Consider the following 13,692-nt stretch of genomic DNA (forward strand, 5'->3'; position numbering starts at 1 on the left):
ATAGGCCTCTCGCCCTTTGGGCTTGAGCCCTAACAAAGCAGATACAAGAGGGTCCTCACACCATCGGTGCTCGGGCCCTAAAAATAACGTAATATAAAAAAGTATCCAGGCTAAAAGAGATATGCAGTAATAATGCATTACTAAAATAATAATTTCACAGTTTAAGTCTTATGTATTATGACTCGTCAGCCCATTAATCTCAAAGGGGGTATGTTAAAAATATACAGCATATTTAATATTGATGCATATTATCATAATCAACACAATGCGAAGTGTTCCATAATATTATGCAACTTTTTAACTAGGTAAATTATTTAAGCAGTACATTTTAATAATGGTAATGATAATAATAATAATAATAGGCCTAATAAAGGTTCCAGAGAGAAAATAATAACCTCCTAAAATTGTAGTAGAAAATGGTGCTACTTAAATGATCAATATAGCCTAAAATGAAAATAATTTATTAAATAAAAATGATCTGGAACCACATTGTTTGATTTAATGTACAGAACTTCATATTTAATAAATGCATGTTTTTTTTCTCACGGCTTTGCATTATATCATAATTTCCATTAAGTTAAAAAAGACTACATTTAGTTCCATCTTTATGATATTTGTCAGTTCAAAACATAATTTTTGCATACAGGCTATTTTATGGAAAAATAAATAAAACAATGGTTTCATTGTCATAATAATAAAATACATACGAATAATCAATATTCGGCATAATAATCAATAATCAACGTTCTAGTACGTTTCTTGTGACCATTTTTATGCATTATTTGTCGCGATGTCGTCATTACGCAGGACTTCTAGCGCGTTGACGCTATGTTACGTTCCACCAATCAGCGTCAGTTTCTGAAGCCCAGGAAAGGAGCAGATGATATGGCAGCTTTGTGAGCGGCCAGGTGGAACTGGCTTTTGTTTAATCGCGTTGACAGCGGAACATGAGTACACTTTAACCCGCACGCCGCAGCGGGGGATCCGAAAATGATATACCTGATATTAATTTCTTTCTTCTCCGGGGCCATCGTCACGCTCTTTCTGCAGCTTTTACTGTTGTACCGGAGGAGCCCCGAGCCTATCGCTAGGACAGTTCAATATGTCAAAACAGTTCCTGATCCAGCACTGAAGGATTACTTTAGCAACCAACAACCCGAATCAACGCAGCAACAATCAGACACCACAGCGTCTGCCTCCAAACAACCAGAGGCCGCTTCTCCTAAGCAGCAAGAGACCACCGTCCCCGGCAGCAGCCCCAAACAACAGCCGTCCTCGCCACCGCCTTCATTGAGCGACCCTCAGCACACCTCCAAAGCAGAGACATGCGATTTCCTCAATGCCATATTTCTGTTCTTATTCCGCGAGCTCCGAGACACCCCAGTCGTCAGGCACTGGATCACCAAAAAGATCAAGGTGGAGTTTGAGGAGCTCCTCCAGACCAAGACCGCCGGGCGTCTGCTGGAGGGGCTCAGTCTGCGGGACTTCTCTCTTGGCAACTCGGTGCCCGTCTTCAAAACTGCCAGACTGATGAAGCCGGTGGCTCTAACTGAAGACAACATGCCAGAGGAGCTCAATTTCGAGGTTGACTTAGAATATAACGGCGGCTTTCATCTGGCCATCGATGTCGATTTGGTATTCGGGAAATCGGCTTATCTGTTTGTGAAGATGACCCGAGTGGCAGGCCGCCTGAAGCTGCAGTTCACCCGCATGCCTTTCACGCACTGGTCCTACTCATTCCTGGAGGACCCGCTCATAGACTTCGAGGTGAAGTCTCAGTTTGAGGGCCGTCCTCTGCCCCAGCTCACCTCCATCATAGTCAATCAGCTCAAGAGAGTTATCAAGAAGAAGCACACTTTACCCAACTACAAAATAAGGTAATATCTCAGTGTCTTATGTCTGTCCCTTGCCTGAAGTTCACCTGGGCTCTCAGGTCTGAAGTGAATGTCCTCAGCTTTGGCAGAACAGTCAAAGCTAGAGGTCTTTAGTAGATAAATTATTACAGATGATCCCAAAATTAAGTCCCTGCATTGTTATTCTTTAGCTGTGATGATGAACAGTGTTAATCTAGACCTGGTTTTTATGCTGATACCAATAATGTTTTGTTAAAAAGTAAAAAGTCTCACTGCAGAATGAAAGACCTTTAAAACAACATATTAAGTAAATTACTGTTGTTGGATAATTTTATTAAGAGACAATTATCATCAGACCCGTTGAGTTGAAAAGTGTAATTGTCTGTATAAGATATCTCTCATGTTATTATCTGAGCATTGCTTTGACTGCACATGAAGAGTCTCAAGAGGTTGTGAAACCAGTAGTGTGTGTTCATGTCTGAATGGTGTTGTGAAAAGTTAACAAACAGAAGTATTGTGGTACTGCAATAACTGAGCTGATAGGTAGAGTCATGTGTCGAAAGAACAGCAAGTGTGCTTCATTTCCCAGGGTGAAACTGCATATGGAGGCCATCTTCCCCATTCAATCATGATTTCCTGTACTGTGCTCATATTCCTGACCGTTAAAATTGAAAACAACTCGGAGAGTTTTGTTACTTCCTGTTTTTAGCAGAAAAATCTAAGGTCTGTGACTAAGCTGTCATTCAACCAAGCTGTGGATTGATTGCTTGCAGGATTCCTACACCTCACGGCTGTCTATTACTCAGCAATTCTTGGCACACTTAAAATGTTTGTCTGCGAATAAACATTAAGACATCTCAGCGAGTGTGTGTGCTTTGACTGGATTTCTCAGGTGTTGTAGATTCTTTAGGTTTAGCATTGTCTTTGTAAGTCAGCAGGTGCACAGGATGGTCTTTTTTTGCTTGGTTTTTGTTGACATACTGTGTCTGTGTACAATCAGAATGAACATAATGTGCAAATCACAAAGTCAAACACAGCATTGAGCACCACACTGTGATTTGTATCCATTAAGTTAATTGTAGTGTCTGTAGAAGGCACAAACAGTGAGATGAATTGAATCCACGTCAGTTCAAATGGTGCATTTGAACTTTGACCCCTCACAGCTGGGATTGTGAGTGGTGAATTAGATCACTGCTCTCTCTGTTAAACGTCACATGCACTTAACTATTGATTTGAGTGTCTCAATATACTAGTACGGTGAGTTTAGGCTTCATCAGAGACTTCTTTTCATAACGTTTCTCTCTGTCCTTTGGATTCAGCATCCTGGCATTGATGCCGTGCCCTCTGGTATACACCATAAGGACTTGTGCTGCAGAACTAAAGCCTTCTAGTGTCAGTATAAAGCACAGCCGGCAGCAAACTTACTGAAGCTAAACCCTTTACATTACCCAAAGGGAAAGAACTTCTTAATGATGTGAGACATTAAATGACACTCTCTCATTTTCTCAGTATTGGCATCTTCCCAAATGTCCAAATCACTTCATTGGTGTTTTTTTTTTATGTGTGTGTGGATGGATACAGCACTCATGCACTAGTCATGTTTTACCGCCTCGGCGTTTGTTTTAGGGCTGAGATGAAAAGTACTTACTGTTTAATTTGTCACGTGGGAGGTGACATTAAGGAGCTGACAATATTCTCTTTTAAACAAGTGTGTGAGTGGGAACTTTGTTTAAAAAGCAGACAGCATGGCCCAGGGACAAAACAAGCGGCAGGCAACAATTTGTTTCGGTCATCTCTGTGTGGGATGAAAGTGTCACAGACGGAGGAGGTGTTCAGAACAGGACAAGTGTGTGTGTGTGTATGTGGACCAAACTGCCAGAAACTTGAATTGCACAGTGTTTTTTTAATATACTGTGAAAATAAATATGGGATGACAAATCAGTAGATTTGCTGTATTTTAGATTGCTAATTTGTGCGTTTGGAAGGGTTTTAATTTTTGGAATGTCATACTGCTGTTTTCTGTTTGAATGTATACTAAATTGTAATTTTTTCCTGTGATGCCATAGCTTTTTAGTAGCCATTACTCCAGTTTTCAGTGTCACATGATCATTCAGAAATCTTTTTTTAGTAACACTCAACATATTAATGACTTTTTTAGTAAAAATTAAAGTAAAAATGTTAAATGTTTTCTATCAAATTGCTAAAATGCAAAATGCTTTTGACTTTTTTTTTAGACCATTGCACATTTTACATAAACGCTGAGTTTGCACTGATTCAGTGAGTCAATGTAAAGGGCATTTTAATGCAGGGAAATGTTCTTTCCTCATTAAACACCTGTTATTGTGTAGAGGTAAGCCTATTATGCGTATCCAGCTTTTTTTGTCCAAATGTAGATCTTAACCGTCCTCAAAAGCAGGATGACTGGAGGTCTTTACTCTGTTAAAAGTGAAATTGTCATCTTTATCTGTAGCTGTGTCATGAACGGTCTGCAATATTGGGAGATATGTCAGATACAGTGTGTGTAAAGAACAGAATTAACCCACGATGGCTTACTGTTGAATGCTGAGTAATACGTGTAACAGTAAGGACAGGAGTCCTGTTCTCTGTACCTGAGGAGGAGGGGGGGTAGTTTATAAAACCCAAGACAGTATGACGTCATCTGGTGCATCCGGGATGGGCTCCGTGACACAGATGGGCAAAACTTGAAAGTCAGAAATGTGCATTTGTTTTATGCATGCTTGTTCTTCAGGCATCACTGTTTCTCAGGATGTTTTAATTAGGGAACTAATTGAGAAGGTTTCTCCTTTGGTTCTGTTATCACAAATAAATTATGAATGATGGTCTCAGTTGTTGTAGATGTTTGATGTATGGTGCACTGCAGGTGCATGTTGTGTGTGCGTAAGAATACGTTTTTGTGATTTTCTAATGATTAACCCGTAAGTTCTACGATTGCACCAGGTGATGTCATGTCTGGTGTGTTTGTGTGTCTAGCTGTTATTGATAGGTGTTTAATGACACATTCTGTTCTCAAAGACGGAGTGACTCTGTATGATTGGTCAGTACAGTCCCAGGAGTGTTGATCTGTACAAAACAGTTACTGAGAGGCCCGTATCAGCTGCATGCCCTTGAGCGAGGATCGGGACAAATTTTCCTGACTTTGCTGATTTAATGGTCCAGTTCCTCAGAGGCATTAGAGAAACACATTCTCAGTAGAAAAAGACACTGCTTTCAGTCCGTCCATCCATGTGACGGTGATGGAGTTTGGCTTTTGAAATGCCCCTTGCTGGAGAAACTGTCAGCTTACAGCTTCTTCCTGTGGAGCACATTCAGAGCAAACAGGAACTGATGTGTCATGATTAACCAGTAACCTAGACTTAAAGTGATATGCCATTTTTGTTTGGATATTTAATGGTAATATAATGCTGTAATGACTAAATTTACTGGCATTTAAAGTGACTGACTTTATTGTGTTCATTTATTTAGATAAAATAGTATAGAGTTGAAATATATTTATTGATTTTCAGGAATATCAGGAAAAAGACAAACAGCAGATAAAGGTTTTGCTTAGTTAACTGTGCCTTCTCACATTGAAAAGGACATCCTTGAGTGATCTATCAGTGACTCAGTTCTACATTCGTCATCTGTGACTGTGCAGTGCGCATTGCGGCCGTCTCAGATCATCAGCAGTGATTAACTTGACCATGATGAAAATGTATACCTCTTTCTCTCTTCTTTCCTTCTCTCCATGTCTCTAAAGTCCACTTATGTAAGTGCTCTTCCGATTTGTACGCACTTACAAATACTTATTTTACATCCCCCTCTCACGATATGCATATTCTGTCTCTTTCTCTCTCTAGACATTAAGAAAAAATAGTAACATATCCCGAGCCAGATGGCACTGTGACATCAAAATGCACCTCTTTGATCATTTGAGCCATGTTTCATCTGACCACTGAGGGGATTAAATCTTGTATCTCAAAGTGTAAACTTGCAGGGAAAGAGCTTCTGTGTACATTAGCAAATACAGTCAGGCCAAAGTTCAGCTGGGATGAAATCCCTTTATTTTCACCTTCTCATGCTCTCTTTATGAATATAACATCAGAGGCTCGAGAAAATGATCAGTATTCTAAGTACTTTCATTTGATTACATCACACAAACTCCTGGGAAAATACAAACATTCCTAAGCACCATATCAAGAGATATTAATGCATTTAGCTGCTGATTTGTACTCTTTACTAAGGCTCTTTTATTTGTAGATGTACAATTTTGACTGATGCAGATAATAAAATCAAAAAACAAATTCATGTCATAAATACCCTGTGCTATTTTAAATAAAATCGTTTTGAGTACTGCAAGTAAATGTAGGTATCACAAATGTGCAATATAAAAATAAACATTTGTTTTGAGATTTACTAAAGTTTTATTTATATATATATATATATATATATATATATATATATATATATATATGTATATATGTATATGTGTGTGTGTTAGTGTTTTTTTTTTCAAGATTAAGGGGGTATTTGAAAGGTAATCTAAAGGTTAAAATAAATAAATAATAATAAAAATAAGTTATACTGCCAAAAGTCAGTATGCTACTCTTATTGTGCAGGCCTCATGTAAATTGCATTTTATGACCAAATGTGTAATTGGTTCTTCAGTGCCCTCTCCTGATAATAATTATATCTGTAATTTTTGGCTGGTATCAAGTGAAATTCTCATTGTGCGGTTACATTGGAGTGCTAACAAGTACAATGTAAAACATTTTTTCACATTCGTGAAAATGTTCAAATTACACACATGATAAGCTTCTAGCGCTTTCACCCGATTGGCCAAGTCATAGGCTACGTTTCTTCCTGCTGCATGTAAAAGCAAAGCTGATTTGGTTCGTCCTCAGTGACCTGGCTGGTGTGGTGAATAAGAGAGATTATTTAGAGAGGTACTGGTGATATCCGGTCAGCAGCACATCCCCAGTAAGAGACACAGCAGGTGTGTTTGTGTGACTTATATAAACTTTTACAACACTCACCTCTTACTGTATAACTCCTATATACTGTTTTTATTACATATTAAAGCATGCATGTTGACTTTAAATTCTAATTTACTGATATTTACTTTCACGGTCTATCAAAAAATATAATAGTTGCATTAATTATGCATTATAATTAATTATGCATCTTGTAAAAATTGTTAAATGACAGTCATATTCTTATATAATCTAACTGCGGTGTGCGTGTGAGTATTTGCCGGTTCCTGTTTCAAATGCGCATGTGTGTTTGTAGTGAACCAAGAAATTTCCTGTGGTTTCTGAAAGTTTTTGAAGATATGGCTAAAATCTGAAATCTGTAATCTAATGCAATTATTGCACCATTTGATTAATGACTTAAAATGGGAAATGTTTTTTAACTGCTTACACTTAACACTTGCAGAGTGCAGAGCAAGATAGATGATGATAGGCGGGATAAGGCCTTCACAGTTGATAGCTGCTTACCGCAAGTATTCTCACACTTCTGCTGGAAGCCCTTGAAAGTACTTGAAACAGCAAAGTGTTTTGCCATACAGGTTAAGTGTTCTTCATTTCAGCTCTGAGAAGTTCATCCCCTTGAAGAATATCTTCTGTATAATATATTGAAAAGTAAAGGGGATGCTATTGTAGAAACAGAGAACGGTGCTCCTAACATTTCCTATAGCAAGAGAGCCAAAAAGTTTCCTCAGAATGACTTAGTGTTTTAAAGGAACAGTTCACCAAAAAACTCGCCCTCGTTTCATTTCAGACCTACATATTTTTGTCCTTCTGTGAAACACATAATATATACAAATATTTAAAAAAATCAGGCGGCTCTCTTCTATACAATGAAATTATATAGTGAGATAAATACCAAACTTTTATACCAAGTAAAAGTATCATAAATGTGGCATGTGGTACAACTATTTTCAAAGTCAACAGACCAGATATTTTCTGTTGATTTAAAATAAAAATAAAAAAATGGAATGAAGCTCAAATAAAATATTAATATTTCATGAGAATTCTGTAATGTGTTGCCTTGGCAACTGCCTTAAGTTGAAATGTTTCAGCTGAAGTACTAAAATTACTTAAAAACCTAAATAAAGCTAAATGTCTAAAACATAAATGCTAATTCATAATATCAATAAATACTATAATAGCTTAAAATACAATAATAACAATGCATATCCTGTGTCAAGACATGACACACCAAGTTTGACATCAACAAAACATCACTGGTTGTTAAATATGTAATAACTGACAGTTACAGCTCAAATTTGAAGATGCAGAATGAGATGAGAATAAATAATAACATAATTTTTATTTAAGGGTGCGTTATTGTACAAAAAAAATAAAATAAAAGTAGTTGGTTTATTTTTTTATTTTATTTTATCAGGTTTTATTTTCATTTCCTTCAGATAACAACACCAGGAACCACACAGAGACTGCTTTATTCACTGTTTAGAACAGTCTGTTGACAAATACAAAGACAGTCTAACAGTATGTTAGGGTAATTAAAGTTATGCTTAAACTTGTCATGCTTTATGATTGCACTCTTTTGGCCATATCGAATGGATCCATGCAGTAACTGTATATTGCCAGAGAGATAATTACTGCTGTGTATGTGTGTGCTTGTAACCGCTTTCACTTTGGCTCAGACTGCAAGGTCCAGACTCTAGGCACTGCAAGCTTTTTCTGTGAGGTGAGCGAGTGTTGTATTTTTAATGCTGCAGGCTGGCTATGTTCCTGTAACGGTGTTGGTGGTAAGTGATAGGGCTGCACTCCATGCCCTGTGTGTGCTCTGGAACAAACTGAAGTCATGTCCTGCAATTAAGCAGCTGGGAAATGGAGAGGGAGGAAGGGCCACAGTGAGAGTGTTCCCATACCAGATCTTGTTCCTAGAGCTTTGCATCATGAGGTGTCTCTACAGGAAGGAAGCAGAATCACTGAACTGCCCACTTGAGTCACACAACATTTTAGCCCCCTTTTACACCATTGTTATTTTAATTTTGATTGTATGACATTATGGTATTTAGGACCCTGGACCACAAACATTTAGATATATACATCATCTGAAAGCTGAATAAATAAGATTTACATTGATGTATGGATTATTATGATCTGACAATATTTGGTCGAGATACAACTATTTGAAAATCTGGAATCTGAGGGAACAAAAAAAAATCTAAATGCTGAGAAAAGCACCTTTAAAGTTGTCCAAATGAATTATTAGCAAAGCATATTACTAATCAAAAATTAAGTTTTGATATATTTACGGTAGGAAATTTACAAAATATCTTCATGCAACATGATCTATACTTAAAATCCCAATGATTTTTGTCTTCTATCTATCTATCATATAAAATCTATCATTTTGACCCATACAATGTTTTTTTGGCTATTGCAAAAAATATTCCCCAACGTTTTGTGGTCTAGAGTCACATTTATTAATATTTTGAATGAGCTTGAATTGTTATATTTTCAGTTTCAGTTTTAAGTTTAGTTATTTATTTGTTTTATTATTATTTTTTCGTGCTTCAACATAAGCTTTTATTTTAGTTAGTTGCAAGACAACCTTTCAAATTTTCTTATTTTCATTTCTTTCTTTTTTTTATCAGCTCCATTTAACAAATACAAGTTTTAATAGTTTTATTTTTAATTACTAAAACCAACAACCAAAAGCTGTCCACATGTAAATGGATCATCTAAGATGGATGTAAACTGGGCTAACAGGGCTAGGGTGAAAGATCAAGTTTGTCACAGAATCCCATTTGACATAGTTTTAAGTGGTTCATGTAGTTCATAAGAGAACTCAATAGTCACAAATACATTTCAGGCTAATTTAGAGCAAAACTAAGGAAACATTTTCAAAATGTAGTCTTTCAAATGGCCTCCTGCTGGAATGGGTCGAGCTATACTCAGAACTCAGTTTATTTAATGTTTCCTCTATTTCCTGTTGTGTAAATGGCTGGAATAGAGAGGACAGATGAGTAGAAGTGATGAAGAGACAAAATTTAACAAAACTAAGCAACACAGACACACAAACGCTGTCTCAGTGTTATTTTTTATTTTTTGCATAAAAGATATCACTGGTATTATTGATAAGATCTTTTGAATGCTGAGACATGCATGTATTGTACGCAGACTTTGTTTGCACAGTGCACATTGTTTTTGATTGTAATTCTCCAAGCATTATGTCCATGTGACTCCACTTAATCGTGTCTTAATCTCAGGTTTTTGCTTTGAAAGACTCATTAGTGTTTACATTAGAGGAGTAAATGAAATTGCCCTTTGTCTGTTTGCGTGGTTTTAGAGGAGTGTTTCATTTCACTTTGACTTCCTTTGTGAAAGCATGTGATTCTGTTCCGTTTCTTTCTTTTTTTTTTTTTCAGGGAAATAGCAACTTGTGAAGGTTTTATGCGTCATGCATAAATTGTTTTTGAAAATTTGGCCTTCCTTAGCCTGTGTCCATGGCAATTTCTATGATGACAAGGCAGAAAAACAATCTTCCTGGAGTTTCAGAAAAAGGCCAGTGAAGCAATTTCTGAGACTTTTCTGAGGGTTTATAATATTTTGTCCCTCACAAGGGCAAATCGGACAGCTTTGTGTATGGAGCGAGAGAAAGACACTTCCTGTTTAAGGAACATGAATCTCTCAGGTTATTATTAGCAATAAAGAGTCCAGAAATAGCACAGAACCGCTCTCTCCTCAGAGAATTGTTGCTAAACTCTATCAGTGCTGCATTCTGCATGAGGAATCACCCTGTTATTAAAGTTCCTCATATTCAGTCTGGTTCACTGCCATTTATGACCCGACACGACATAGACACATTTTATCACATGGACGGTTATTTCATTTTGAAACCAATGCTTACTAAATGTTGTTAGTTTTAAATACTCACCACACAGTTATGCACAAACAGAGTGTGATCAGTCACGCTCCAGAATGCTGAATTAAGAGAACTCTTTGAGAAAGAAGAATCTCCCAATACTAAACAACTTCATATATTTGGACTAAATAAATATATGGGAAACTCTTTAAAAGCCTCTCAAGTGAGCAGGTGAATGAAGAAGAGGAAGCTCCAGATGAGTTTTTCCCTGTTGACTTTTGGATACGCTTTCATTTCACCTTGATGGAGACTGACATCTTAAGATCATAGTTTTCCCTTTAGTTTTGCCTGAAAGTCTACCTGTCTGATGATTTGCATAATTTCGAAAGGGCCTAAAAATCCTTGCAGCAGTATTTAACTGAAGTCGCCCCTCAAGTTCCTCTTTGTGTGGAAGGACAAAACACACACACATAATGGCGGAAATGCTTGTTTTTCCGGTAAGGGTAGAGTGAATGGCTTACACACACCCAAAATGACCGTTGACTTTGCAAACGTTTCCTGTTGACCTCACATTCAAGTCATCACTTACTGTTTTCCAATAATGACGTCAGGGCCAGAACTGCTAACAGCTTGCACCCGCACAAACCCTCGATGAAAAGGTGTGGACTGTTTTTGCGGTTGACCTTATAGCATATGCATTTGTCGTAGTTTCCCTTTCAGACCAAAAAAGCTGTTTTCCAGTTGACGTGTCTGTGATAGATTGCATTCAGTCATTGTGGAAATGAGATGGATGCGTCTTATGCAAAATTACTCTGTTTAGGAAATCGGATTATTACTGCCAGATTATTGGTTGTCTGATGATTTTGTCTGTTTTTGATCTACAGGTACAAGCCCTTTTTTCCTTTCCAAGTTCAGCCACCGCTGGCCTCATCATGTGACCTGGACATCTCCATCCGAGACACACTATTGGTGGAGGGGCGTCTACGTGTCACACTTGTTGAATGTAGCAGGTAGGGCAGATTTCTGTTGCTGTGTGTCACACAATCTACATTTGCCTTTCAGTCTTTTTTTTTTATTTTTGGGCAAATTAAACATTGGAGGTTAGTGAATGCTCTTGATTAGGTAACAATAGGCATAATAATAATAATGGACTGTCATTAAAATGCTGGCCAGTGTGAGCAGATGATTATGTTATGGCCGATATATAAATTTTCTGTGCTGTTTTGTCTAAATAATATAAAAAATAAAACATCAAAATATTGTGTTTTTAAGACAAATTTAAATATACATTTTATCTAATTATTGCTGTATTTAAAAACTGAAGTGCTCACTTTAAGTGAGTATTAAATGAAGGCAATTGGAATACAACCAGAAAATGAGAGAAATGGTCTTGCACCGTTGAATATTTAAGCACAGCTTGTCTTGTGTCTCTTGTGCAGTTTTCAGTGTCATCCCAGATCAGGCATATTAAAGTCACTTAAAAAAAAAAAAAATTATTGCTAGCCTCTATTTTGTAGGGAAGTGAATTTACACCTGCCTTTTGTTTTCTTTAATTCTCTTTACTCGTATGTAGTTCTTCAAATTAGTAGCACATATAAACATATAGTACAAAAAGATTTATATAAAGAGTCTGAAATCATTATAGGTGTCTATTCAGGATAGTACTCACTGCTGTTTCAGTTTTCTTATTCTTTTGGGACACAAAACTCACAGACGGCCATAACATTCCAATCCAATGAAATTTGAAATAGCCTGGTTGCAAGCTGTTGTGTTTGAGAACACACACACACACACACTTACACACACAGTGCAACAAAAGCTGTATTCTTCTCACCATTGTGTCTTTGTCAGATTATTAACAGACTTCAATAGTGTTTATTATGGGCTTTCTATTAATAATGCAGAGCCTTTGACTATTACATACCCGACTCAACCCTGATGTGTATAAACACACACATGCCACATAATTTGTAGTCGGCACACTGGATCTTGAGTTTTGTAAATAACCTTCCAGTGTGTGTTTGCAGTGGTCAGTTAATGTCTCAACTGTGCTGTGCTTTTCCACCACCAGGGGGCAACAGTGGACTATACCTTGATCAGCGTTTACAACGGGGTGACCATTCATGCTTCTGGAGGGCCAGTTTGGGTTTTGCTTGTTGAGGATTGTTTAGTTATGGTTGGAGCTCAACAGGAAACAGGCCTTCCAGGAGATTGGCATCACTGCCTTAGTAACAAATTTGTCGAGATTTAGATTTATTTATTATTGGAAAAAGTGTCTGTTTGTTAGCTTTAAAATACGTTAGCCAGAAGATGGCAGTAGTAGCTTTATAAACGCTCCTGTTAATCACGTTTCAGTTAAATTTGCTCTATTCATTTCTTTTGATCACAGCATTATTCGTTTGTGCAAACGCATATTCAGTAATTGTGTACTCAATGTACTCAAATATACTGGTACTTAAAAAGTAATAAAAATGACTGTTGTTTTTTCTTCTTCTGTGTTTTCTCTGAAGGTTGTTTATCCTGGGTTCGTATGAACGGGAGACATATGTTCACTGCACCTTAGAGCTAAGTTCTGACGAATGGCGGGAAAAAACTCGCAGCTCCATTAAAGAGGTACACATCACATGTCCTCCTGCATGCGTTTGTCTCTGCCTGAGGGCTCTGCACACATGCATAAACACGCATGTTTGATATGCATTAATAAATACACATGCACAACCAGACATGCATGCACGCTGTTGTCTATGGCACAGGTCAAGTGTCAAAGATGGATAGATGAACCAGTAAATATCCAGCTTTAATTAAACTATAATTCTGAGCTACTCATTTTAGTGTTTGTCCATGTAAAACATGGAAGATGATGTGCAAGCACAGCCGTACTGGTTGAAATGACTTTGGAAAATATGTTTTCAATTCTGGGGCAACATTCAGGAAGTAAATGTTAATCATGTGAGGTTCATTTTGGTAGAAGTTGGTGTTGCTTATTTGTACTTCTCTGTGA

The 13,692-nt window shown here is 37.2% G+C and overlaps 1 protein-coding gene across 1 annotated transcript in view; it reads left to right on the forward strand.

The window, feature by feature from the left end:
- The first annotated feature begins 832 nt into the window (after positions 1-832).
- Positions 833-13,692, forward strand: part of LOC127975942 (PDZ domain-containing protein 8) — a 30,539-nt gene continuing 17,679 nt past the window's right edge. Inside the window, exons 1-3 of the mRNA XM_052580001.1 lie at positions 833-1,877; positions 11,576-11,701; positions 13,202-13,304. Of these exons, the coding sequence (XP_052435961.1) occupies positions 991-1,877; positions 11,576-11,701; positions 13,202-13,304 (1,116 nt within the window). The 5' untranslated portion in view covers positions 833-990. The remainder of the gene's footprint in view (positions 1,878-11,575; positions 11,702-13,201; positions 13,305-13,692) is intronic.

Source organism: Carassius gibelio, chromosome B17 (genome assembly GCF_023724105.1).
Source record: "Carassius gibelio isolate Cgi1373 ecotype wild population from Czech Republic chromosome B17, carGib1.2-hapl.c, whole genome shotgun sequence".
Taxonomy (NCBI): Eukaryota; Metazoa; Chordata; class Actinopteri; order Cypriniformes; family Cyprinidae; genus Carassius; species Carassius gibelio.